Source organism: Brassica napus, chromosome C4 (assembly GCF_020379485.1).
Source record: "Brassica napus cultivar Da-Ae chromosome C4, Da-Ae, whole genome shotgun sequence".
In the NCBI taxonomy this organism is placed as follows: Eukaryota; Viridiplantae; Streptophyta; class Magnoliopsida; order Brassicales; family Brassicaceae; genus Brassica; species Brassica napus.
This window is the reverse complement of record NC_063447.1, coordinates 59,544,049-59,570,821: the sequence shown is the minus strand read 5'-3', so window position 1 is coordinate 59,570,821 and position 26,773 is coordinate 59,544,049. Positions and strand designations below refer to the sequence as shown.

General features: G+C 33.3%; 2 protein-coding genes and 2 pseudogenes across 8 annotated transcripts; 2 read left to right on the top strand and 2 right to left on the bottom strand.

Moving 5' to 3' along the window:
• The first annotated feature begins 2,919 nt into the window (after positions 1-2,919).
• On the top strand, positions 2,920-6,325 carry LOC106447702 (jacalin-related lectin 22-like). Of its 2 annotated transcripts, none has more exons than XM_048755142.1 (5): positions 2,920-3,151; positions 3,840-4,056; positions 4,152-4,619; positions 5,333-5,764; positions 5,863-6,325. In XM_048755142.1, the coding sequence occupies exons 2-5, from the start codon at positions 3,856-3,858 to the stop codon at positions 6,106-6,108; spliced, it is 1,347 nt and encodes a 448-aa protein (XP_048611099.1). In that variant the 5' UTR covers positions 2,920-3,151; positions 3,840-3,855; the 3' UTR covers positions 6,109-6,325. The 2 variants fall into 2 exon arrangements, with proteins under 2 accessions (XP_048611099.1, XP_048611100.1); XM_048755143.1 differs by lacking the exon at positions 2,920-3,151 and adding an exon at positions 3,353-3,430.
• A 3,031-nt stretch (positions 6,326-9,356) lies between these two features.
• LOC106450371 lies at positions 9,357-10,862 on the bottom strand (annotated as a pseudogene).
• A 716-nt stretch (positions 10,863-11,578) lies between these two features.
• Positions 11,579-16,757, top strand: LOC106447700 (TBC1 domain family member 10B). 6 transcript variants are annotated; one of them, XR_007322663.1, is made up of 18 exons: positions 11,580-11,853; positions 12,055-12,124; positions 12,413-12,799; positions 12,885-13,049; positions 13,131-13,244; positions 13,338-13,396; positions 13,474-13,540; positions 13,626-13,677; positions 13,770-13,862; positions 13,934-14,017; positions 14,090-14,499; positions 14,601-14,662; positions 14,754-14,823; positions 14,921-15,001; positions 15,089-15,190; positions 15,257-15,369; positions 15,946-16,477; positions 16,568-16,757. XR_007322663.1 is itself a non-coding variant. In XM_022701493.2 (17 exons), the coding sequence occupies exons 1-17, from the start codon at positions 11,807-11,809 to the stop codon at positions 16,052-16,054; spliced, it is 2,043 nt and encodes a 680-aa protein (XP_022557214.1). In that variant the 5' UTR covers positions 11,579-11,806; the 3' UTR covers positions 16,055-16,552. The 6 variants fall into 6 exon arrangements, 5 of the variants coding, with proteins under 5 accessions (XP_022557214.1, XP_022557213.1, XP_013745139.1 ...); XM_022701493.2 differs by lacking the exon at positions 16,568-16,757 and having other exon boundaries at positions 11,579-11,853; positions 13,967-14,017; positions 14,099-14,499; positions 15,946-16,552; XM_022701492.2 differs by lacking the exon at positions 16,568-16,757 and having other exon boundaries at positions 11,579-11,853; positions 13,967-14,017; positions 15,946-16,552.
• Positions 16,758-16,846: 89 nt separating this feature from the next.
• Positions 16,847-21,878, bottom strand: LOC106447699 (annotated as a pseudogene).
• Positions 21,879-26,773: the final 4,895 nt, after the last annotated feature.

Below are 26,773 nucleotides of genomic sequence, written 5' to 3'. Positions count from 1 at the left end.
GGAGTAATATTTAAATCTTCACTATTAAATCTGTTAAGAACATAATAATAAAATTTAACGTGTTACATTGATAGATAACTGATAATCAATTACTACATCCAAATTATTTTATGTTCTGATGTAGAATTAACATGTAATATATATGTTACCGTGTAAAACAAAATATTATATCTATGTTAATATGTATGTTTATTATATGTGTTACATGAGAAGTAACAGTTAATGCATATGTTAACAGCTACTCTACTTTTTAAATGATACATCAAATATTAACAACCTACAATAACGATTATTGCATGTTAACTTTGATGTTTTATTCATTAATTTAAATTTTAGTAACTAACTTATCTATTACAGGTTAAATAATATATTAGATTAATAACTAATACTAAATTATAAAGATTGTTATTATGTTATTGATTGTTTAACACGCTACAGATACCACTTACCTCGATAATCAAATAAGTATCTTACCAGATATTATATAGTGTTAACATTTTTTTAATTTTATCACATTTCTATAAATATATGATAATACATGTGTTCTAACTATGATTCACAACAAATTCAAACATAAGAAAATTACTGACCTTCACCATCAAGGGAATCATTATCATGAAATTCACTGGTTTTTATCAAGATCTGGTGTTTAATCATCTTTGAATTTTGCTAGATTTTAAGAAAATTAACATCTAAAATTTTATGTATTATTAAAAAATGAAAATATTTGAGAGAGCGAGAAAGTGAATAGGAAAAAGAAATAAAAAAAAAAAAAAACAATGAGAATCAGAAGAAAAAAGTGAAGATAAAAAGAAAGGAAAGAAAGAGATGAAGAAAAAAAACGAAAGAGATATAGATTAGACCATCTCCAATGTATTATGCTATTTTCACCTCTAAAATAGAGGAACTCTATAATAGAGATGAAATATGCTCCAATGTATTCCTCTAGAATAGCAATCTCTAAATATAGAGTAAAAAATAGAGGAATGCTATTTCTTCTTCTATAAATAGAGGAAAAAATATAAATCTCTATTATAGAGGAAGAAATAGAGGTGAATTGTAGCAATTTTACCTTTAAATGCTACTAGAACCTGATCCGCACGCCAGCGCGGATATGAATTTTCAGTAAATTTTTTTTTGCATCTTATATTCATTAAGTAAATTTTTTTTTTGCATCTTAAACTATCTATTTTTTTACGAATGTGTAATATGATATTAAAAAATGAGAATAGAGTTAATTAGATAATTTTAAAAACAGAAATTTTTCTTTCGTGTGCGATATCATATAAATAATGATCCGCCCAGTTAACAAAAATCATGATTATTTTATGTGTATTTTTTTTTTGACCATTTCCTTAAAACTATATTAAATTTTACATATTTTAATTAGAATATTTTTAATATCTTTACCTTTTTATTTGAAATGCAACTCAATATTTTTTTAACAATTATAACAAAATATTTAAAAAACTATTTTTAGAATTTGTTTGAAAAATATGAAAATTACATTTTAAATTAAAATTATCCTAAAATATGATAAGTTTTGATGTAAACGAAAACTCAAATTATGTCAAAAATAATGATATTCAATGATAATAACAATTTTAATTGATTATTTTTTAAAAAATACATTTACAAAAATATTGTTTGAAAGAAAATTCATTTATCTTTCAAATATAAAATGAAAATATTATAATTAAATAATAAAAATATAAATAAAAACCATAAATTTAGCAAATGACAACTGAGTTATATTATGCTAAAATTTTCTTTCTGACAATTTATCAAATGACAAATGAGTTATGAGTAAATAATACCATATAATTTTTAAAAACATAGCTGTTCTTAAATATTTTTTGAATAAATAATTATTTTTAAATTTAATCAACTGAAAATAATATCTGTACAATTGTGTGAGTCAAATTCTAGTTTTATTGATGCATGTTATATATTAGTGTTGCATGTTTTAGGTAACATTTTAATGATGAACGTTTTTAAAAATCTCCATTATTAAAATTATGCACGTAAGGATAACTCATGAGTTTTTTTGGTTGATTAAATGACATTATGTCCAAATTTATTTAAGGATATTTCATTAAGGTAACTGAAAAAGACAAACAATAAAATAGGAAGTTTAAATTCATTTAAGCATATTTCATTAATGTAACTGAAAAGACAAGTAATAAATTAGGGAGTTTTATTCGTTTTAGGATATTTCATTAATGCAACTGAAAAAGACAAGCAAAAAAAAAGAAGTTTAATTAATGAAGTAAGAACATTTTCAAATGGGTACTTCTCTTTTAATAATATAGATTATAGAGGTGAAAATAGCAATGGGTTGGAGATGCTCTTAGAACAAAAAGAAAAAGAGTAGAGATGAAATGAAATGAGTGGAGCGGAAGCCATCCAGCTGGCAACTTACAACCTCCAATGCCTCTCTCCTCGCCTGACACGTTTTTCTACTCCATGTTGCGACAGTGTACGGAACTGGAACATTCATCATCACGCCGGAGTATAATCGTCTTTTCGTGTGTAAAATGGTATGAATCAAACCTTAGTGTCAATCAATGTCTAGTTCACTAATATGGACCTCATTTGGGTATATATAGTTAATTGTCTCTAACACGAATATAATTATTTTTTATTTTTTCTCTTTCTTCTTAAAAGAAAACTTATCTCTTTCTTTCTATTTTTAGTATTTTTGTGGATATAAACTTTTTGTTCTTATTTATATTTATACAATAAATTCTATTTATTATTGTAGCAATATATTGAGCTGGTTTTGGAGTATGGACTCCTAGCAAAAGCAATCACTGCAATTGTGACAGTCCTTCGTAATCGTGAACCATGTGGTAGTTGCAATTCACGAGAACTGTAGAAAAATACACACATTTGAATATACATAAGGTTCAGGGTTCATTGCCTTTCGTTCTCAATGAGATCTCAAGGATTTACACACTTACACATATTTCAATATATTTTACTTGTTATGGACTCTTATCAAAAACAATTATTGCAATTGTTGACAGTCCTTCGTGAGTCGTGAAACATGTGTTGGTTGCAAGTCACGAGAAGGGTCAATAAATACACACATGTAATCAACCATAAGGTTCATCGCCTTCATTCTCAATCAGATCTCAAGAATTTACCGGTGATCTCTCTCGCTCTCTCTCTTTCTTTTTGTACTTCATGTAGCTGACATCCTCTCTCTCTCTTTTTTCTTTTTTTCTTTTTCCATTTTTGGTAGTCCGCTTATGATTACCATTAACATCAAATACCATTAGTCTTATCTTATACTAATAATTAACTACATAACCTTACCTGTGTAAAACGTTTACAAGAATATCACTGAATATCTTGAGATCGTTTCACCGAAAATTTAAGAGAAGTGGGAGGAGTGTTTAGTGCAGGATATATATCTCAACAAATAGTGAGAAGCCTGTAATGCGTTTTCTTTTTTGAATGAAGAAGATAGATTAATGTGTTTAGCCGTTTGGACAACTGTGAATACGCATTTTCAGTCAGCTATGTGGGGGCTTTGTTCGATACTATTATTCAACTTCATCGTTATTAAGCTTATAAAATCACACTATATATAAATATTAGAATATGCTACAATGTTATCATGATATTACTGTACTACCAAAAAAAATTGGCATACTTTACTTTTTATCACCGTTATTTCCTCGGTATATGTATGATTTCATTTGTCTATGTTAACATTGGTAGGCATTAGTAGAGGTTTTTAAATGAATTTTGGATTATTATTTAAATCATACTTTAACATTTTCTAAAACATTAAATCGATATAATAATCTATCTTCCTCATTTTATTACAGGATTTGAAGATTCAAAATGGGGAGGATGTACCAGAAGATGGCTCTTTGCGGTGGTGAAGGTGGGAGTGAATGGGACGACGGTGTATACGAGGGTGTAAAGAAAGTGTATGTTGGGCAAGATCTCTCACGTATCACTTACGTCAAATTCGAATACGTGAAGGAAGACGGCGAAGTTGTAACACGTGAATATGGGAAAACAACTCAAGACGCTAAAGAGGTTCTCCACTGCATTTACTCTCCATTTTTCACATTCTTAGTTTCTTTTTCGTGTATTTAATTTCTTGATTGAACAAATAACATTTTCAAGTGCAGTTTGTAATTGAATATCCGGATGAACACATCACAGCGGTGGAGGGAAGCCACAACAAAGTGGCTCTGATAGCCACGGAAGTGATCACGTCCCTTGTCTTCAAGACATCAAAGGGTAGAACGTCTCCAACGTTTGGTCCAAACTTGTTTGGAGTTGTCAATGGTACAAAGTTCAATTTCGAGGACGAGGGAAAGAAGATTGTAGGTTTCCACGGACGGTCGGATAAAGCTGTCGACGCTCTTGGAGTTTACCTTGAACTAGACTCTCTGACCACGCCTTTCCCTATTTACAAGCTGGAAGCCCAAGGTGGTAAAGAGGGGAGTGTTTGGGACGATGGTTGTTTCGACGGTGTTAGGAAGGTGCGTGTTGGTCAAGATGATTGTCGTATCACTTATTTGGAGTTTGAGTACGTGAAAGGTGCGAGGTTTGAGACACGACACCATGGGGTGAAAGGAGAAACCCAATCTGAGGTATTCTCTACTAGGAATTATATACATGATTGGCCTAATAATTTTCAAAAAAGAAGTTATAGGTCATGTTAGATCGATGTTAATTCGGGTTATTTGTGAAATAGTATAACAACCAAAAGTTTAGTACCAATAAGTTGGTGATCTAGTAGTTCTGAAAATTCACATGGTTGTTAGTTTGGAAATGATGATTGATATAATACTATTAGTGAGTATGAAGTATCTCCCTCATACTTCCAAAGCAGGTTCTATTTTTGGGATAATTCATTTATCGATAATTAGTTTTAAGTTGTAAACCATAAGAGTTAATATGATATTAGAGTTTCTAAATCTAGGGACCTGTAACATTAATTTCAATTGATATGAAGTTGAAGGTCTATAAAACTTGAAATTTCCCAGCTTCATAATGATTCATGGTTTACAAAATAAAAGTGATAAATATTAAATTGTAAATTTCAAAAAATAATTATGTTTATTAAATTTCTATTGGCTTAAAGTCACTGAAAAATAGTTAATCACAAAATATATAATAAAAATTTAATATTTTTTTTAATGGGTGAAAACTTTAAACCATGAATCATTTTGAAACTGATGAGTATATTGTAGTTAGATCCGTGTGTTTGGATTTCTTAAGATAAAATCCTTTTGAATTTTGCTTCTTGTTGCAGTTTTTTTTTTTTTTTTTTGTCATCAACTTATACAGTCTCTTGTTGCAGTTTGTGGTAAATTTTATAAATGAACACATCACATTGGTGGAAGCAACCTATGATAACCCGAAGCTTTTCCGCAATACCGTCATTACCTCACTTAAGTTTGAAACATCAACGGGCAGAACAGCAATCTTTGGGTATGAAGTTGGTAAGAAGTTTGTGCTGGGGCAAAATGGGGGTAGGCTTCTCGGATTCCATGGTAAGGAAGGTGAAGCTATCGATGCTCTTGGAGCTTACTTTGAAGACATTCCTGTTCCCACTCCCCCTCCAGTGATAGGAGATTCATGGGGTGATTATGGTATCTACGATGGTGTGAAGAAGATAAAAATAGGACTCTATGAGGAAGGTATAGCCTTTGTCAAGTTTGTGTACATTAAAGGCAATGGCCTTGTAACTGGTGATGACCATGGGAAGATAACTTCACTTGGAGCTGAAGAGGTCATTTTCTAAAACAACAACTAGAGTTTTGTTTCAAATATACTTTACCTTTAACATTTTCACTTACTATCTTTGTTTAACCATTGAGCCTTTTGCAGATTGTGCTTGAGAATGGTGAATATCTCACAGGCATAGAAGGCTACTATAGACCTATACCTCGTGCACCATTTGGAAAGACTGTGTCTATTAAGTTCAAGACGAACAAAAGGGAGACACCTCTCTATGGATTGGATTCTGGTGAGAAGTACTCGTTTGAGGAGAAAGGCCACAAGATCACAGCGTTCCATGGACGAGCTACCACCGATGTTATCTACAGTATCGAAGCCGTTTCCAGGCCAATCTAACTGATAATCTGCTAGTCACATCTACTGAATTTCAGTAAGAGATTGGTGTCTGTGTTTCCCCGTTATGAATAAATAAATTTCAGTGAAGAGATTGACATGTGTCTCTTTATGAATAATAATATTACTTTCAATATGTTGGTGTGTAAACTCAATAATTTTGCTATTCTTGTTTCTTTTGAAACCCTTAAAATATAATTTACCTATACTTTGTGTAGTCTTTGTTGACTCTTTTATTAAAGAACAAACACTAATTATTTTGTTACAGAAATATCACACAAAATTATCCATATTCTGTGTACAATAATCTTTATTCTCTTTTAATAAAAGAGCAAACACTAAAAAGTTTTTGTAACAAAAACATCATACAAGAACTTTTTTTTAATAAAACAGAAGTATACTTATAAAATAACCTTTAGTTTTCCAATTTATTTACAGTCATATGCCACAGAGAATTTAATTAGTTTCACCATAAAATAATTTGTCTTTTCCACATTCCCTAAAATAACTCTACGACCTACAAATAAGGATTCCACATCGATTTATTTTTTTTTGAGTGACCATTATATTAAAAAACAAAGAAAAGCCTTAGACATCGATTTTGTTTTTTTTTTGAACGACCACATCGATTTTGTTAATTCAACTACACCATGTTTTCCTTTACCACCATAGTTTCCCTGCAATATAAAAAAAATAAGTTCAGTTCAAAAAAAAAAAATAAAAAAAATAAGCACAATCATAACGTCTATTTGAAAACAAATTTTTTAATTTTTTTAAAAAAATTCACCATCATCTAATGTCTAATGATTTTATATATGCAATTCATAAAGACATTCCAATCTAAAAACAAAGATATAATTATAATTAGTTTATAAATCCAATTTCACAACGAATAAAAACAGAATACATTTAAATTCAAAACGAACAACAAAATTCAGCAAATCTGCAAATTTCCCTATTTATTTGGTACAAATCAAAATATCATAAACAAAATCATCAATTTAGAATCCAGTATATTATAATTTCCCTATAACTAATAACATTTACGCCTATTATAAAGTAGATAAGCACAAAATTGTTTCCTTTTTACGCATACACTTGTAGAACAAGCACGAGATCTTATCATTTCTTTTTTCAAATCATAACCACTAAGTATTTAATTTAGAGAAAACTGAATATATGATGGCACCCAAAATTCAAACTAACACTAATAAAATCTTAGTCTATCCTATATTATGGACTTTTAACGTTAAAACAGAATCAACAAAATATTTTTTTCATTTATTTTGGCATAATCTGATTGTCTTTATTGTAACCGTCTTTCTCACAGAGAAAGATGGAGATCGGGATGTTTTTGTTTAAATTTTCTTTTCTATTTTTTTCATAATACAAACGGTCTTTTCCATGTAAAAAAAAAGATTTGGATTAGTGGGCCATTTGAACAGATATTTTAAAAAATTTAATTAGATCAATACAAATATGGCTCAGCTTAAATTACCTTATCTAAGTTGGGTTTTTAATTTTTTTCAAAAGTTTAGCTCACATATATTTATGAAATGACTCAATATTGTTGTCATAGTGTAATCAAATGCAAGTTTGCTTTTTTTTTTCTAAAGCAAAAACTATTAGAGAAATTATGTTACAGAAATAGAAATATTTTTATTATGTGCAGTATTTTTGTCATCATTTTATTATAATTTTTCTAGCTTATATAATGGTGCAAAAAAAAAATTAATTACATTAAGTAAACAAAAGAAAACACCCGCCCGGTCGGGCGGGTCTAGCTCAAGTTATTCATTAAACAATAATCTGCTAACATATTCTCAAACTACTGCAACTGCTTCATTTCTACCTGCTGTTCAATCAAACAGCATATTCAAATCTTGTGCTCCCTGTACAGACTATGACTGAGACACTCTCCAACAATGCGTATATGCAAATCTACTTTATTAAAACAGATAGTTTTCCAATTTATTTATAGTCATATGCCACTGAGAATTTAATTAGTTTCACCATAAAATAGTTTGTCTTTTCCACATTTTCTAAAATAACTCTACGACCTACAAATAAGGATTCCACATCGATTTGTTTTTTTTAGCGACCATTATATTAAAAAACGAAGAAAAGCCTTAGACATCGATTTTGTTTTTTTTTTGAACGATCACATCGATTTTGTTAATTCAACTACACCATGTTTTCCTTTACCACCATAGTTCCCCTGCAATATAAAAAAATAAGCACAATCATAACGTCTGTTTGAAAACAAATTATTTAATTTTTTAAAAAAAATTCACCACCATCTAACGTCTAATGATTTTATATATGCAATTCATAAAGACATTTCAATCTAAAAACAAAGATATAATTATAATTAGTTTATAAATCCAATTTCACAACAAATAAAAACAGAATACATTTAAATTCAAAACGACCAACAAAATCCAGCAAATCTGCAAATTTCCCTATTTATTTGGTACAAATCAAAATATCATAAACAAAATCATCAATTTAGAATCCAGTATATTATAATTTCCCTATAACTAATAACATTTACGCCTATTATAAAGTAGATAAGCACAAAATTGTTTCCTTTTTACGCCTACACTTGTAGAACAAGCACGAGATCTTATCATTTCTTTTTTCAAATCATAACCACTAAGTATTTAAAGAAAACTGAATATATGATGGCACCCAAAATTCAAACTAACACTAATAAAATCTTAGTCTATCCTATATTATGGACTTTTAACGTTAAAACAGAATCAACAAAATGTTTTTTTCATTTATTTCGGCATAATCTGATTGTCTCCATTGTGACCGCCTTTCTCACAGAGAAAGATGGAGATCGGGATGTTTTTTTTTAAATTTCCTTTTCTATTTTTTTCATAATACAAACGGTCTTTTCCATGTAAAAAAAAAGATTTGGATTAGTTGGGCCATTTGAACAGATATTTTAAAAAAATTAATTAGATCAATACAAATATGGCTCAGCTTAAATTACCTTATCTAAGTTGGGTTTTTAATTTTTTTCAAAAATTTAGCTCACATATATTTATGAAATGACTCAATATTGTTGTCATAGTGTAATCAAATGCACGTTTGCTTTTTTTTTAAAAAAAAAACAAAAACTATTAGAGAAATTATGTTACAGAAATAGAAATATTTTTATTATGTGCAAAATTTTTGTCATCATTTTATTATAATTTTTCTAGCTTATATAATGGTGCAAAAAAAAAATTAATTACATTAAGTAAACAAAAGAAAACACCCGTCCGGTCGGGCGGGTCTAGCTCTAGTTATTCATTAAACAATAATCTGCTAACATATTCTCAAACTACTACAACTGCTTCATTTCTACCTGCTGTTCAATCAAACAGCATATTCAAATCTTGTGCTCCTTGTACAGACTATGACTGAGACACTCTCCAACAATGCGTATATGCAAATGCAGGTTTAAAAGCAAAACAAAACCGATAGATAGATAGATTACAACCTACATCAGTAGTACTTTCGATATCTTCCTCACATAAACGACTAAAGACTAAACCGATAGTCCTGCTGATACATAAACCAACCCAGCACCGGAAGCTACGAGCCATCCAACACTGCTGTCCCGGCTTGCGAGAAGTATGGTTAGTGCTGTCATCTGCGTGGTGGTTTTCCACTTTCCCAAGTTGTTAACCGCAACGGCCTGTGAGCATCAAACAAACACACAAAAAAAGCTCTTACATACTACAATACTAGAGATAGATGCCGGTGGTCTAACATTACCTCTAAAAGCTTTCCATTTTGAGATGCAGCCCATTCTCTCACTGCGGACATTGTAATCTACATAAAGACAAATGCATCATACAGTTAAGGATATGCCATTTACTACTATTAAGGAGAAAACAATCAATTTTCTCTGCAAAAGAATATTAAAGAGAATACAATCCAATTTTCTAACCTCTCTACCAATGATTGCAATAGACGGTACCGTTAGTAACCATGGGAGTGGTCCTAACACAGCAACGTCGATAGGTTTTGTACACAGTAAGATGAGTGTAGCTGCGACCATAAGCTGAAGACACACGATATAAATCAGAATCTAACAATAAACCTCACGTCCACTAAAAACAAAGCTTGTGATTAGAAAAGACCTTATCTGCAACAGGATCCAAAAACGCTCCAAACGCAGAACCTAACTTAATCTGAAACGCACACCGTCAAGATTGCAACTTAAACACAGAGACAAAAAAAAAAAAAAAAAAAAAAGAAGTGCCTTGCGTGCAAGATAGCCGTCATGCCCGTCAGTAACGGCTGCTGCAACGAAGATGCTTGTGGTGGCAGTTGCTCCCCACCAACCACCAACCATCAACGTAAAACGCTAAAAGCAACAACAACAACACAAAGGTCAACACTTTAACATGAAAACACAATCCCAAAAAGAGCTTACAACAAGACAAAGGTGAAAACTTTAACATGAAAAAACACAATCCCAAAAGAACTAGACAACAAAAAGGTGAAGACTTTAACATGAAAAACACAATCAATCCCGAAAAGACTACAACTTTAGAAGTGTAGAGAGGCCTACTTGCGACTAGAAGCGGGACGGCAGCTACACGACAAATGGTTAAGATGGTGGGCAATGTAAGAACTTTGGAGGAAGAGTTGTCGTCACTGAAACTGTTCTGACCCGCCGTGACTGCGTCGTCTTGACCCACGAGGGCTGATCGGGTAGGGGGCGATGGTGGGTGTTTCTCTGATGAAGAGGAGGAATAAAGAGGGTGTTACGCGGTGGTGGTGACGACATCGCTGAACCCTAAAAAGGTTAGAGCTTTATGGGAGGAGGAGGAGTAACGGGGAGCGAAAACGCGGCGTGAGGAAGCAAGGCTGGATCTGAGCATTGGCTGGATTTGAGCTTTTTGATTTTTGGTTCAGTAATTTTGGCTCAAAGGTTAATATCGAAGAAGCTAAAATAGATAAAACTATGCACTGTTTTGAAAATCAGACTGACTCGACCGACACTAACCGGTTCAACCAGGTTTTCTATTTTTTTCTAGCTAATTAAAAATATTAATATAAAATTCTATAACTGATTAATATAAATAATAATAAAAATTTATATTAGATAATTATCAAAAGATTAATATGATTTGTTATACTAAAATCTCAGGGAAAAAATATTTTTCACTTGAATTTCTTAAAACTAGAGTTCGCGAACCGGACTATTGATTTTAACGAGTTTTACTGGTTTTGATGGTTTACTATAAAAATCTAACTTTTGAAATACTTGAAACCGACGAGATAAATGAGTTACGGTTCAATCGGTTCAATCAAATATTTCGGTTCGGTTTTCAAAACATTAATATTGATAAAACCTATATTTTCACCCAAAAATACAGATATTTTATATAAAAAATATAAAGTTCGTTTTGAAAAGAAAAACTAATTTTATTATTTTCTTAGTGAATTCGAAAATAATTTTTGTTTGGCTATAGGAACAATTAAAAATCTTGCCTTTTTCTCTCTCTCTCTCTCTCTCTCTCTCTCTCTCTCTCTGAGTCTTCACACTGTAACTTCATCTTCATCTCCAAACTTTCAATCGCGTAATGATGATCAAGCAAGTTAAGTAGCCTAGCTTACTAATACTACTCCACCGGATCTCACGACCGTTTTTTCAACTCTCACCGGAGAGATCTCGTCCTCCGTCTCATTAACGATGATCACAGACGCCGTGAATCCTCTCTCCGCATCCGACCACAAAAGGTATCTTCTTCTTCTCCGTAGCTACTACATTGCCTAGATGATGACCTTGATTAGTTATCTCTGTGGTGTAATCCCTTAGTAAAGCCATCAACTTTTTAATGTCTCAATGGATTGTTGTAATAAAAGCTAACAAAAAAACTAACGGAGATTCTTGTCTGAATTTATGTTAGTTTGATTTTTGATTGGGTTTTTATTAAACAGGGATGCTTATGGATTTTCTGTGAGGCCTCAGCATGTGCAAAGATACCGAGAACATGTCAAAATCTACCAGGTTCTTGTATCTCCACGTCTTTTTTAATTTTCTACTCTAGATACCTTCTTACTTACACATGTTTTAGTTCATACATTATCCTTGTCTTAAATTTTGGTGATCCCATATTATAAGTTGTGAAAGATATCAGAAAACTTAAATTTTAGTAATCTCAAATTGCTTGAGATGTCTAAAGGCTCACACTATGTAGTAGTAGTGATAAGTCATTTTTGGTTTCTTTTTTTTTTTTAATTGGTGGAAGCACTTTGTCTTTCCTTGATTTTGTTTCACCTTGAATCTCTAACGCAGGAGGAAGAAGAGGAGAGGTCGGACAGGTGGAACAGTTTCCTCGAAGATCATGGATCATCTGAAGAAAAATATCTGTCACCAGGTCCTGATTTAACTCCCGGAGATGAGAAGAAAGTGCTGAGATCTCAGATATGGACTGAGGTCAGGCCATCTCTTCGAGCAATTGAGGGCTTGATGAGTGCTCGTGTAAAAAAGAAAGACCATTCTTCAAATGGCGAGCGAGGAGCTCAAAGATCGAATCCAGTTCAGGATGATTCTTCAGATAGCACATGTGTCTCCTCCAGCATGCCTGCTGCTGATGCAAAGTCCCAAGTATCTGCATTCCCTTGGAAAGAAGAACTCCAAGTACTTGTTCGCGGTGGTGCTCCTATGGCTCTGAGGGGTGAGGTAATACTTTCTTTTTTCATTCTGCACTCTTGTCATGATATTTAATTATTTCATGCTCAACAAAGTGTGTATACAAAATTTCCAGCTCTGGCAAGCATTTGCGGGAGTTAAGAAACGCCGGGTCGAGAACTATTACCAAAGTCTGCTAGCTGCTGATGGTCTAGGAAAGGACATAGAGCTGCAGGATGAGAAAAGTTCAAGTGCAGACCCACTCGCTGCTGTGGAGAAATGGAAAGGACAGATAGAGAAGGTTAGCAACTATATTATCCTCTTGTGGACTCCTGTTGGTGTTGGTTCTTTTTTCTCAAGTGGTTGTTTGTTTCAAGTACAGGATTTACCTCGGACATTTCCAGGGCATCCTGCCCTAGATGATGATGGGAGAAATGCTCTGAGGAGATTGCTAACTGCTTATGCTAGGCATAATCCCTCTGTTGGATACTGTCAGGTATGTATATTCTAAGTTTGGTGACATGCTTACAAAATGATCATCTACCTGTAATGTATTGTCTTGAAATTAAAAAAAAAAAAACATGTGCAGGCTATGAATTTCTTTGCTGGACTTTTATTACTTCTGATGCCCGAAGAGAATGCTTTTTGGTATGTTCAGAAACTACTCTGCGACTATTAATACTGTGTGAAGTGTAAGCTAACTAAGCATTACTTTTAATGTTGAGGTCGCTGATAGGAATCATTGATGACTACTTCAATCATTATTACTCTGAAGAGATGATCGAGTCACAGGTAAGAATACTAGCTGAATGTTTTTTTGCACAATGCTGTCTTATCTTTGGGTTGTTCATTGTTCCTAGATTCTTTCTTATTTTAGGTTGACCAACGAGTTCTGGAGGAGTTGGTTCGAGAGAGATTTCCTAAAATGGGTTAAGTTTCTTCATTGTCTTGTTTTCATCTTATACCAAAGATGGTCGCAGGTTGGTTGCTAATGCTCTTTGTTATATACTTAAATTTGCAGTTCAACATCTAGATTATCTTGGAGTGCAGGTGGCTTGTGTTACAGCGCCATGGTTTCTTTCCATCTTCATCAATATGCTTCCATGGGAAAGTGGTCAGGTTCCAAACCTTGATCTTGCCAGATTTTTTATTGATCATTATGAAAGATTTTGTTTGTTTTAACAGTTCTCAGAGTGTGGGATGTGCTTCTGTTTGAAGGAAACCGTGTAATGCTTTTCAGAACAGCACTTGCATTGATGGAGTTTTATGGTACTCGGTTAAACCTCAGTCAGTGTCCATAAATGTGATTTAAGTCTTATGTGACTTACTAAACATAACCAGTAAACACAGGTCCTACACTAATTACAACCAAGGACGCTGGAGATGCGATTACTCTGCTTCAATCAATGACTGGCTCAACGTTTGATAGCAGTCAGCTCGTCTTCACTGCTTGCATGGGTTACCAAGATGTAAACGAATGTAGGTTGCAGGAGTTAAGAAGCAAGCACAGGCCAGCTGTGATGGCTGCATTTGAGGAAAGATTAAAGGGGCTTCAAGCTTGGAGGGATTCGAAAGACCTCCTCGCAAGCAAATTATATAATTCTAAGCAAGATCCAAAATCAGTTTTGTTAAATTTCAGCAAAGCCTCGCTGTCTCGTTCTGAATCAGGATCCAGCAGTAACGCAGACGATGTCTTGATTTGTCTGACTGGGGATGGAGAGATTGATTATTTTCAAGACCTTCAAGGACAGGTAACTTTGTGTCATTCTTTATGTTTAACTTATAATTAATGATAACATTTCTCCCACCTTTTAATGTTTTTCACTTGAAAGAGTTTCAACAACTTCTCTAGGTTCTTCGGTTGAAGGGTGAACTCTGCAATTTGGTTGAGGAGAAACGATCTGCTTTACTAAGGTTAGTATATGACTTTGGAGATTCAAATCACGCCTGAACTTTTATATTTATCTCCTCATTATTCCTCTGATCACTTCATATGTAATGGTAGAGCTGAAGAGTTGGAGGTTGCTCTCATGGAGATGGTCAAACAAGACAATCGGCGTCACCTGAATGCTAAGGTATTCTCTCATTTTTTATTTATTTATTTATTTAAAAACTATGCTGTCATGAATAAGGACAATGCTTGCTCCTTGTATTTTTTGGTTTGGGGGGTAGATTGAGCAGTTAGAGCAAGGGGTGAGAGAGCTTCGAAAGCTTGTTTCTGATAAGAAGGATCAAGAAGCTGCTATGATACAGGTTTGCATTTCAGATTAATATGTGCTCTCTTCTAGCTAGCGCAAATTCAATGTATGATGCTGACCACTTGAGAGAATAATAATGAAGGTGTTGATGGGGATGGAGCAAGAACATAAGGTAACGGAAGGTGCACGGAGAGCTGCTGAGCAGGATGCAGCAGCGCAGAGACATGCTGCCCAAGTGCTTCAGGTAAAATGGCTTTGACTAGTATTCCATTTTTGCTCAAGTCTGATAACCCAACAACAATGGTGTTAGGACAAATATGAGGAAGCTGTTGCTGGGCTTGCTGAGATGGAGGAGAGGGCAGTAATGGCAGAGTCAATGTTGGAGGCGACTTTGCAGTATCATAAAGCACAACCTTCACCACGGTATGTTTTATCATACACCTACAAATATTAATTATATTTAATTTCTAAAAGCGTGGAATCCCAGACAAAACATTAAGAAATAATATATATATGCAAATCGTCATTATCGATCCAATCATCAACTAAACATAAGCTCTTTATGCCTCTCTTACTGTTTTTATTTATGGGAATAATGTTTGGGGTTTCCTAGCTCTTGCCCTTGCAAAAGAATACTCTCTCCGTTTTTTAATATAAGTCGTTTTAGAAAAACTTTTATGTTTCAAATTATATGACGTTTTCGGTATTTTATGTAAAATTTATTAACACTTAATATTATACGACCAATGATAATATACCTTTTATTTTATTATTGGTTGATTTGTGGTTAGATAAATAATTAAAGATGTTTTTGTTTAGAAAATATAAAAAATTAATGATTTTCTTAATCTATGTGCATAGTTCTAAAACGACCTATATTAAAAATGGGAGGGAATATATTATTTAGGTAGAGGCCCTTCATCTGGTTGCTGAATGAAATATTATCATCACATCACCGAGCGTCAATGATTGACATGGTGATTTTGTTAACTGTGCAAGCTTCATCTTCACTCTGAGTATCATGAGAACTTCCGCTGGCTACACAGTAACCTGGCCGTTTAGGTTGAGGTATAAATACTGCTTCACTTCCGAGCATCAAAACTACTGACGACATCATTGGTCTATCCTCTACATGTTCTTGAACACACAAGAGGCCAATTTGTAAGCATCTTAAGATTTCACGTGGCCTGAACGTTGGTGATGAAGAATCTACGGCCGTGTCTAGTATCCCCAGACGTTGATTTTCATTCCATTGCCTCCACACCTGGTTCGTTCGGATCTTAATTTTCTTATTAATATGGGGTCAGAAAATCGAATAAGACGAGTGGTGTTTCAAAAGCTTACGTACATATCCCAGAAGATTAAGATTACCATCCGAGTGGCAGAAGCCTTTATTCCTCTTGCCACTTATAATTTCAAGAAGCAAGACCCCAAAACTGAACACATCTGACTTCATCGAGAATGTCCCGTTCATCGCATATTCTGGAGACATGTAGCCACTGCATAACAATTATATATAAAAAGCTATCAGGTAGCTCTTTTGTTTCAAAAATATATATATATGTACTATATATGATGCTTTTAAGTGCTTACTAAGTTCCGACCACCTTCCTCGTGTTAGCTTCCGTCTCATCCCGTCCAAAGATCCTAGCCATTCCGAAGTCTGAAATTTTTGGAACCATATCTTTGTCAAGCAAGACATTGCTTGCTTTCAAATCCCTATGGATGATTCTAAACCGTGAGTCTTGGTGAAGATACAGAAGCCCTCGGGCAATACCATTGATGATATCAAATCTCATTTGCCAATTTAACATACAGCTTCTGGTTTTATCTGCACTTCGTTCACAAACATTAACATATTTCCGAAAGACATCAACGGTATAAACTATAAGTCGTGACACTAACCAAAGATATGAGAATCGAGGCTTAGATTCTCCAAGTACTCGTATATTAATATTTTTTCGCCCGCGTAAACGCAACAGCCAAGAAGTCTCACAAGGTTGACATGCTGAAGCCTTGCTATTAGCCTAACTTCGTTCATGAACTCATCGGTACCTTGAGCTGACATTTCCGATAGTCTCTTCACCGCAATTTCTTGCCCGTCACTTAACCTTCCCTGCAGGTGACATATTTAAATTATCACTTATACAAAACCAACAGAGCAAAGAAGAAACTGTTCTAGTTAGGCTATTGATTTCAAATAAAACGTAGGAGCGTATTTAAGAGTACTTTTTATTTTATTTTATAACTAGATTTGGACCCGTGTGTTGCAACGGGCTTTATTTGATATTTTAATTTAATAAAAAATATTAAAAAATTAATTTTTTTTTAAATTGTTTTTTCATATGTTATGTGAAATTTATTTTATAGTTAAGAACTCGTTTACACACATAAGTTTCAGTTAATATTTGTTAGAGTTAGAAAAAACATCCAAACGTAGAAATTTAAACCGGATCCAACCCAAAATAATAATTATAATGAAATAAAAAGGAATTTAGAAGTTAAATAATGCCAAGAAGCAATGACAACATTATACACTTTCTTATGTACTAATTTAATGTTTTATTAAACTTATCTGATGTTAAATAATTTTCTTGATTCATTATTTATTAATGATATATTTTCATAATTACATTTTAATTTAAATGAATTATGAACTAATGCATATCAAACATGTGTTTGATTTTCGTATAACCAAACACATAAATACCAATCACGACAACATCCTAAGTTTTGATTTTTTTTTAAATTTAATAGCTTTAACATCATACTCGTTATCAAATTATTATTTTTTAAATACTATTAAGTAGGTATGTTTACTTTTGTTAGGATTTTTTAAAAAGGAAAAAAAATATTTTCTAAATCTTGTTTTTATTTAAAATTAAAAAAAGAAAAACTATCAAATACTTTTTTATATTTTTTTAGGATTATAGAAAAGGAAAAGTACTATCATATAAACTTTTACAATTATCTTATGTTTTGAATTTCAGAAAAATCTTATTGCTATCAAATAATTATTTCTAGTTATTATTAAATAATTTTAAATTATGATTTTTACGGTTCATATCAATACTATTTTTACACTTCATTTTTAATTAAATAATTTTTAGTATCATGTTCATCATCAAATTTTCTATACTATCAAATAACTTCTTACAATTCTCTTATGGTTAGGAATTAAAAAATAAGATACAAATCTCTTTTGTTTAGAATTTTCTTTTTAAAGGAAAAGAACTATCAAATATATTTTTTACAGTTTTAGGGTGTTAGAAAAGAAAATTAAAACTACATAATCTGTTATAATTATTTTTTTCTAGGATTTAGAAAATAAAAATACTATCAAATAATTATTTCCAGCAAATATTAACTATTTTTAAAAGTTGCTATTTTCAAAACTCGTTTTCTCAATATCACTAATATTTTAAATTAAATATTTTCAGTATCATATTATTTTCAAAATTCGTTTTCTAAATATCACTAATATTTTAATTAGATATTTCAGTATCATATTTATCATTAAATTTAAAAAGTAAAAATTAATTTTACAATTCTATTTGGTCAGGATTTAAAAGGAAAAAAAATCTTATTTGGTTAAGATTAAAAGAGGAAAAAATTATTTTTCAAATTTCTTTTATTTAGGATTTTAGGAAAAAAAATTATTTTCACATAATGATAGAATTTTATTAATACATACACAATGTTTTTTTTGTACAAATATTACAATCATATCGGGTAAAATATTTGAAGTTATTTTTGGTTTATAATTTTAAACACAAATTATCTATTAAAAATAAAAGTTAGTTATTTATAAGAAATGAGTTACTTTAAATTTTTTTAAAAAGGAAAATTCCAACTATAATTTGTTCTTGTTTTTTAAGAGTTTTATACAACTTATTTTTAGTTAATTATATTTTGTCTTATACATACAAACATATATTTCTCATATTTACACATACGTATGTACGATAAAAACATAATAATAAAAAAAAACTTGTGTTAGCGTCATAACATGTAAAAATGATGATAAAAAAAATTGAGTTGTTTAGAGAAATTAAAAGAAAATACTCAGATAATATTTTTATTGTCAATACTATTTTTTGTGAAAATAATATGAGGAACTTTAAACCTAAATATAGATGTGAAAATAATATTTATTTTGGTTTATATTTTTGTAGCATACATTTATCGGTTAAAAAGGAAAGTTAGTTATTTATATGAAAATAATAAGAGTACTTTTACATTTTTTTACTTAAGTTTTAAAAAAAGGAATATCACTTATTTTATAGTTATTTTTTCTATTTGATTTTTATTAAATAATTTCTTGTACTTGTAAGTTTTTATAATTCGTTTTTATTTAAAATTTTTTTAAAAAACTTAATATTTTATCTTATAATATCTTTCTTTAGTATCTTTAAAGATGAAAATATACAAAATATTTAAAAAGAAAAAAATACTTTCAAATAGCTTTTTACAATTATTCTTTTTTTATAGAATTTTCAAAAATTAAATTTACTATCAAATATTTTTAAAATATTATAAAAAGAGCCATTCAAATATAATTGTAAAAGGCTATGTAATAGTAATTTTTATTTTCTTAACTCCTAAAAAGAATAATAAACTATATTTTTGTAATAATTTTCTTTTTCTAATATCCAAAAAAATGTAATAATAATTTTTTTTTCTACATCTTTTTAAATCCTAATAAAAGAGAATTGTAACATATTTTTGACACATGTCACATTCTTAATAAATTAATTGACACATGTCGCAATCATGTTAATTAGCAACTTTGAAAAACCAAGCTTTATATAATAAGATGTGTTAACTTTCTTTTAAATTTATCCACAAAACTAATCCAAGTTAACTATTTTTTTAAACAAAATTAACATTTTCTTTGTATAAACTTGTTTATATTTAAATTAACCTAATTTATCTCTTATTGACTTCTTATTTGATAATCAGTTTTTTTTTCTCGTTTATATTTATTTATTTTTAAATTAATTCTACATATTTTTATCTAAAGTACCGACATTTTGTAGGTCCTAGTTTTATATACATTTATATTATTGTAGTATTTCGTGAATATAAATCGGTTTCTTTCTTCCTCTTTTTTTGAAAAAATTGTGTTTACTTATATTGCAAAATGTTTTGGTTATAGATCATATTCATTATTTATACCTTGTAGACAACACCAAAACCACCTTTTCCAACTTTGTTAGAATCGGAGAAATGTTCCGTGGCTGCGACAACAACATCAAACTCCATCAATGGAAGTTCCAAATCTTCTATTTCGTCCTCTCCAGACAAATTTATCTTCCGTCTTGGTAACACCACCTCGTTCATTAGAACTTGGTTTCCCACTATTGGAACACAAAAAAAAAGGGATCAGAAGAAAGAAAACGAGTATACAGAAAAACAAAAACGCATTTATTTACCAATAATAGTTGCTGCAGCATCTGCTTTTGCTTGCTTCTGTCTCCTCTTCCAAAAGCAGAAGACGATAACAATCAGAATAAGCATAAGGCTGACCCCACCGATACTCCAACCTATGATTCCGTCTCTCTTCTCACCCGAGGAAAAATCTGCAAGGATATTCGTGTCAAAAAAAGGTTTGAAAAAGCCAATTAAGCTGACCAACTCGGCATGTTAAGATTCACCTAGATCATCAGCAGCAGGCACTTTAATATAAAGAACAAGGCCGCCTTGGAGGTAAGTCCGTATATCAAAGAGGTCTCCGGTCCAAGTCACACAACCCAGTCCATCATTTCCAAACGCAAACGAGGTACAGTTACAATCGCTAAGACACCTATCTTCACATCGAATCCACAGACGCCGTCTTAGTATCCGGCAACTTGGTGTTGTTAAGCTGCAAAAACCCATGATATTCTTCACAGTTAAGCTGCGTCTTCCTAAATGCCTATCCTCTCACCCCGCTCGGCCCATTCAGTGGCGTTTCGTGGTAGGAAGCCTCTGATACAGTTACAGTGAGGTGACGTGTTTAGGTCACAGTAAGTGTTTGGCCCACCACATACAGAGTAAACATCGCAGATTCCCTGGAGTATAAAATGCAGGGACCGCTCCCATGCCCATGATGGCGGGCTCCACGTGAATCGCATGAGTATCTGGTCTCTCATTATCAATCTCGAGTAGATGCTACTGCTGGTCATTCGGAAACGGTACGAGACCTCCTCGCTGTTCTCCGTATAATTATAAACCATGTAATCCGATCTTTGCATCTCTGGTATGCCACTAAACTCGATTCCATCCCAGGGACCGCTCCTTTGCAATATCAAATCTTGATACATGATTAAAAACTCTGGCAATCCCCTTTGAATGTCGAGTTTGAACGTGAAATTCCCGCTCGTCGGATCATCCTGAGCTCTCCATTCTGTAAGGAACCTGTTGCGCCTTGTTTTGAGGTCGTAACCTAGTTTCATCTCCGGAAGTAAAGTATCTGTCGGAAAATCGAAACTCTGCCACAATAATTTACTTGGGTCGTCGTGTCTCAGGACGAAGTTTCCATTGGAGAGAAGCTCGGCTATCACCGGCGCATCGCCGATAGGAAGACTCGTCGACCAAACAGTTTTATTCGACTGACCTATCAGGACGAGATTGTTGCGAGAGATTTCGAGCGTTCCAGTGGAAGTAAGAAGTGGGTTGTCTCTGTTGGCGACCCATCCGTAGGTTTTCTCTGTGACTTTCTTATACCATATTCCGAGATACCAACGCGAACGTGCCGAGGGTTTGAAAAAACCAAGCTCGAAGACTCCACCGGGAGATACAAGTGTTCTGTTGCTTGAGATTGTCAGAGACTCTGATGACGACAACGTGCTGATGTCCATCGAGCGGGCCGGACGAAACAGAATGAAGACTAGCACTAAGAATGATAAGGTGTAAGAATTGTGGTAAATGTTCTGTACCACCCCTCTCATCTCTCTCGCACCACTTTCTTTCTTTCTAAACGTTTTTGAAACACTTCCTTTAGCAGGAAATTTCGAAATTTAAATTATTATCATCACCAACATAGCACAGGCACTACAAGAAAACATCAAGGATTCTGAGGGAAAAAATCGTCGGAATTTCGTCGGAATATCGTTATTCCGACGCAATTCCGACGAAACACGTCGTCGGAAATAATTCCTCGGAATTTCTTTTTTCCTCTGAAATCCCTCGGAATTTTCCGACGTAATTCCGAGGAAATAAATTTCCGAGGAAATTCCGAGGATCCCTTGTTTGTCGGAAAAGTCCTCGGAATATACCGAGGTAGAACTTCGTCGGGATAATTCCTCGGAAGTTCATCGATCGATGCGTGTTTGGACATATATACATCGATCGATAGGAGTATACCGACGGACTTTTTCCTCGGTTTATTCCGAGGAACTATTCCCTCGGTATATTCCGAGGGATCCGTTCCTCGGAATTTTCCGAGGGAGTTGTCCCTCGGAAAATTCCGAGGGAAATGTCCCTCGCTATATTTTTTTAAAAAAACGGATCGATCGATGTAGTGAAAAATATAATTAATTTCCTCGGAATGTAAAAAATATTAATTTTTTTGAAAAAATAAAATTTCTGAAATTTAAATTCGAAAATATGAAATTAAAAGTAAAATTGAAATCATACTAATTAATATTCAAAGTTTCACAAATAAAAATAAAACATTCCGAGATTGGGGAAAAAAAAACTACGGGTCTGGCACGTCCGGGAACACCTCGTTCGGGTACATCCTCTGCATCATCTCCATCATTTGCTGGTTCAGCCTCCTCTGTGCCTCATAGCCCGCCTGTTGAGCCGCCATCTGGGTCTCCAACAAAGATATTCGATCATCTTTGTCCTTCAACTGAGCCGTAAGTACTTCTGGATCAACAAAGGGCGGTGGTGCAGAAGAAGGAGGAACCGACCGGGTGCGACGACCCAAACCGAACAAACGTCCCTTCTTCTTTGGAACCGACTGAATAGAAAAAAGCCAAATTTAGAAATTTAAACCAAGAAATAAATGAATTGAACTTAAAAAAAAAAGAACTTACGGATTCAACGATTTCGTTGATTCGAAACCGGGACAAGTTGGTCGAAGCCGTCGAAGCGTCATCCTCGGTTTGAAGCTGAGACACTTCGTCTACCACCTGAGTTTGGACCAGGTCGACCACGTCCCTCACAAGACCGTCATCAATCTGGCCGGTCTTCTTGTTGGTATACGCCCTCCTCATTAGGGCGAGATCATCGACCGGCTCGCCATCATTTTCTTCCGCCTTGAAAAAAAACATAAAATTAAAGAAACATTAGAAATTAGAAGAAATGCACAATAAATTTAAATTCTGAAACTCAAATAATTGAAGAAAAAGCGGTTGAACTTACCATGCGATCTCCGAGAGTGGCAATAGATTGAGCACCCAAGTTATGCTTGTAGATGCCCTTCCCTTTACGGTCGCTCCTGCGGTTGGTGGAGTTGGTGGAAGAAGTTTCTTTCGTCTCCTCCTTATCCCAATGCGCACACAACTCCTTCCAGACCGTGTCGTTCATCGACTTTGGGACCTTTTAATTAAAAAAAAAAGAAAAAGTTTAATAAATTAAAAAATAGTTTAATAAATTAAAAAATTGTTTAATAAATTAAATCGAACCTTATTGATTTCCCACTTCTTCTTCCACTCGTGGATCTGCTTCCCATAGTTGTCCATTACTTTATGGACGAAGTGGTGATAGATAAAGAGCGTCTCATCGGAATTCCAGTTGAACTCTTGCTGAAAAAAAAACACAATTAGTAGAAAATTTATATTAAAGATTAAAAATATAAGTAAAAAATTAGAATACTTACCGCAAACTGACGAAACCACAGAACCTGCTTGTCGGTTGGGAAGTGAGTGAAAGTCGGATGTCCACTGTCGAGGGCCGAGTACATCATACGGTTGATCCATGCGCTGATCCCGTTCCCGGATCGGTTGAACCTTATTAAAAGAACAAATGGTTAATAATGAATCCAAATTTAAAGAAAAAAAAATGTTTAATTATCATGTTTGACCCCGTCCATGTGGATACGGAGTGAGATACGGAAGATGGTCACGACCGGGCTGTTGAACCAACTCCGCAACCCTCATCACTCCCGGAGGACCCGGAGGAACATGAGCGGATGCAGCAGCGGGAGCGAGAGGAGCATGAGCGGGTGCAGCAGAGGAAGGAGAATCCTGAAAATGGCTGGAATCCCGAGACTGGCTCCCCGTACCACCACGACCACGACGCTGTCGAGGCCGGGTCTGATCATCATGAGACCTGTAAATTAAAAAAATATATTTAATAAATACAGAAATATATAAATTAATTTTTTTTATTAAAAAAAAATCTCAAATAATTTAATCACAGAAAAAGATTTATATATATTAAATTTTTTTAATAAATATATAAAAATAACTATAATAAACAAAAAATAGTTTTAATAAATAAAAATTGTTTAATAATTAAAATGTTTTGTAAAATCCAAAAAATCGAATTTATATAGAATTTTTTTTTTGTAAAATCCAAAAAATCGAATTTATATAGAAAAATCGTTTTGTAAAATACAAAAATCGATTTTATATACAAAAATCGATTTTATAAATACAAAAAATAAAAAAATTATAAAAAAATTCTAAATCAATTCAACAAAACAAATTATTCAACCAAATCACAATTCTAAACCTATTATACAACCAAATCACAATCCTAACCAATCACCCTAACAAAAATCTATCAAAACTACACAAAAACCTAACAAATAGAACCTAAGAGAGTGGGATAGGGTCCTTACATGATTTGTGTAAGAGAAGAGGGAGATCGCCGGAGATATCGTCGGATTTCAGGGGGAAATCGCCGGAGAGAAAGAGAGGAGTCGCGCAGAGGAAGAAGAGAGAAATGGGGAAGAAGAAGGGGCTCGTGGTTATAAAACCTAGGGTCCGACGGACATTATCCGTCGGAATTCCGTCGGAATTCTAATTTCAATTTTCGCGAAATATTTGCCCGGTAAAATGAAAATATTCCGAGGAAATTCCGACAGATAGTAAAATATCCGTCGGAATTTCCTCGGAATATTCCGAGGAAATACCGAGGAACTAGTGTTTGGGGTTTCAAAACATCAATTTTTTTTGCCGTATTTCATTTCTTATACAATTGTAATGCATACCATTGAGGATTCTTTGTATACATGAGCATAAACCATGAAATAACAAATTTCAAAACTAATTGAAAGTATTCCCTTTACCGTTCGTTAAAAGGTATAAGTGTTTCTCTTATGTTGCGAGATTTCGTTCATACAATCGGAAAAGTGTTAATTATACGGTAAGGAACAAATTTTTGACTTCATAATGAACGTAAGACACTTAATAAGGGTTATATAGGTGTTATTCAAACGGCAAAACGTTGTTTTCGGTTTAAAAACCCTATTTCCTCGGAATTTCCTCGGATTATTCCGAGGGAACTCCGACGAAACCCTCTTCTTCCTCGAAATTTCCTCGGAATATTCCGAGGAAATTCCGACGAACTAGTGTTTGGGGTTTCAAAACGTAATTTTTTTTTAAAAAAACGCATCGATCGATGCGTTTTTGAACAAAAACAAATCGATCGATTACTAAGATGGCCCGGGCCGTAAGATTGTGATCGATCGATGAGAGTATCCCATCGATCTATCGACAATCTGAATTGTTCCTCGGAATTTCCTCGGAAAATCTTGTATGTTTTTTTAAAAATGCATCGATCGATGCGTTATAGAACAAAAACGCATCGATCGATTACTAGGATGGACCGGGCCGTAAGATTGTGATCGATCGATGAGATTAACCCATCGATCTATCGACAATCTGAATTGTTCCTCGGAATTTCATCGGAAAATCTTGTATGTTTTTTAAAAATGCATCGATCGATGCGTTATAGAACAAAAACGCATCGATCGATTACTAGGATGGACGGGGCCGTAAGATTGTGATCGATCGATGAGAGTAACCCATCGATCTATCGACAATCTGAATTGTTCCTCGGAATTTCCTCGGAAAATCTTGTATGTTTTTTTAAAAATGCATCGATCGATGCGTTATAGAACAAAAACGCATCGATCGATTACTAGGATGGACCGGGCCGTAAGATTGTGATCGATCGATGAGAGTATCCCATCGATCGATCGACAATCTGAATTGTTCCTCGGAATTTCCTCGGAAAATCTTGTATGTTTTTTTAAAAACGCATCGATCGATGCGTTATAGAACAAAAACGCATCGATCGATTACCAAGATGGCCCGGGCCGTAAGAATGTGATCGATCGATGCGTTATAGAAACAAAACGCATCGATCGATGCGTGTTCGGAAAACAGAATTATAAGGCAAAACCCGACCTTTTTTGGATCTAAACCTTAGAACTCTCATCCCCTCCGATTTCCCCTATAATTCGCCCCCCCTTTCTCTCTCTATAATCATCCGATTTGAACAATTTTGGGCTCTATTCCACTTGATTTTTCGAGCTCTACCTGATTCCTACACTCGTCTTCACCCTAAGACAGGTATACTCCGCGAATCTCCACATTCTGAAATCGTGTTCTTGAGCAATTTTTTGGGTTTTGTGAATTTCTTATTTCCGTGTTGATTCCTTGATCAAATATGCATGAAACAGATGTTTAAACATGGAATAGAACACAATTGTCTGTGATCAACGAGTTTGGAACATGATTTGAGATGATTTAGGGATAGAGAATTTTTTTCAATTTCGTTTTTTTTTATCACAACTCGATTTCGCTTTTCATTTTCATGTTCAGCTTTGCCTTCTTAATTGATTATAACCATGTTGAGAGCAATGATTCTATTTTGTAGAGAATGA

Coding starts and splice junctions, on each gene's coding strand:
- LOC106447702 (XM_048755142.1), top strand. CDS start 3,856: ATGGGGAGGATGTACCAGAAGATGGCTCTTTGCGGTGGTGAAGGTGGG. Junction 4,620..5,332: donor AAGGAGAAACCCAATCTGAG/GTATTCTCTACT, acceptor CTCTTGTTGCAG/TTTGTGGTAAATTTTATAAA. Junction 5,765..5,862: donor CTTCACTTGGAGCTGAAGAG/GTCATTTTCTAA, acceptor AGCCTTTTGCAG/ATTGTGCTTGAGAATGGTGA.
- LOC106447700 (XM_013889685.3), top strand. CDS start 11,807: ATGATCACAGACGCCGTGAATCCTCTCTCCGCATCCGACCACAAAAG. Junction 11,854..12,054: donor TCCGCATCCGACCACAAAAG/GTATCTTCTTCT, acceptor TTTATTAAACAG/GGATGCTTATGGATTTTCTG. Junction 12,125..12,412: donor AACATGTCAAAATCTACCAG/GTTCTTGTATCT, acceptor TCTCTAACGCAG/GAGGAAGAAGAGGAGAGGTC.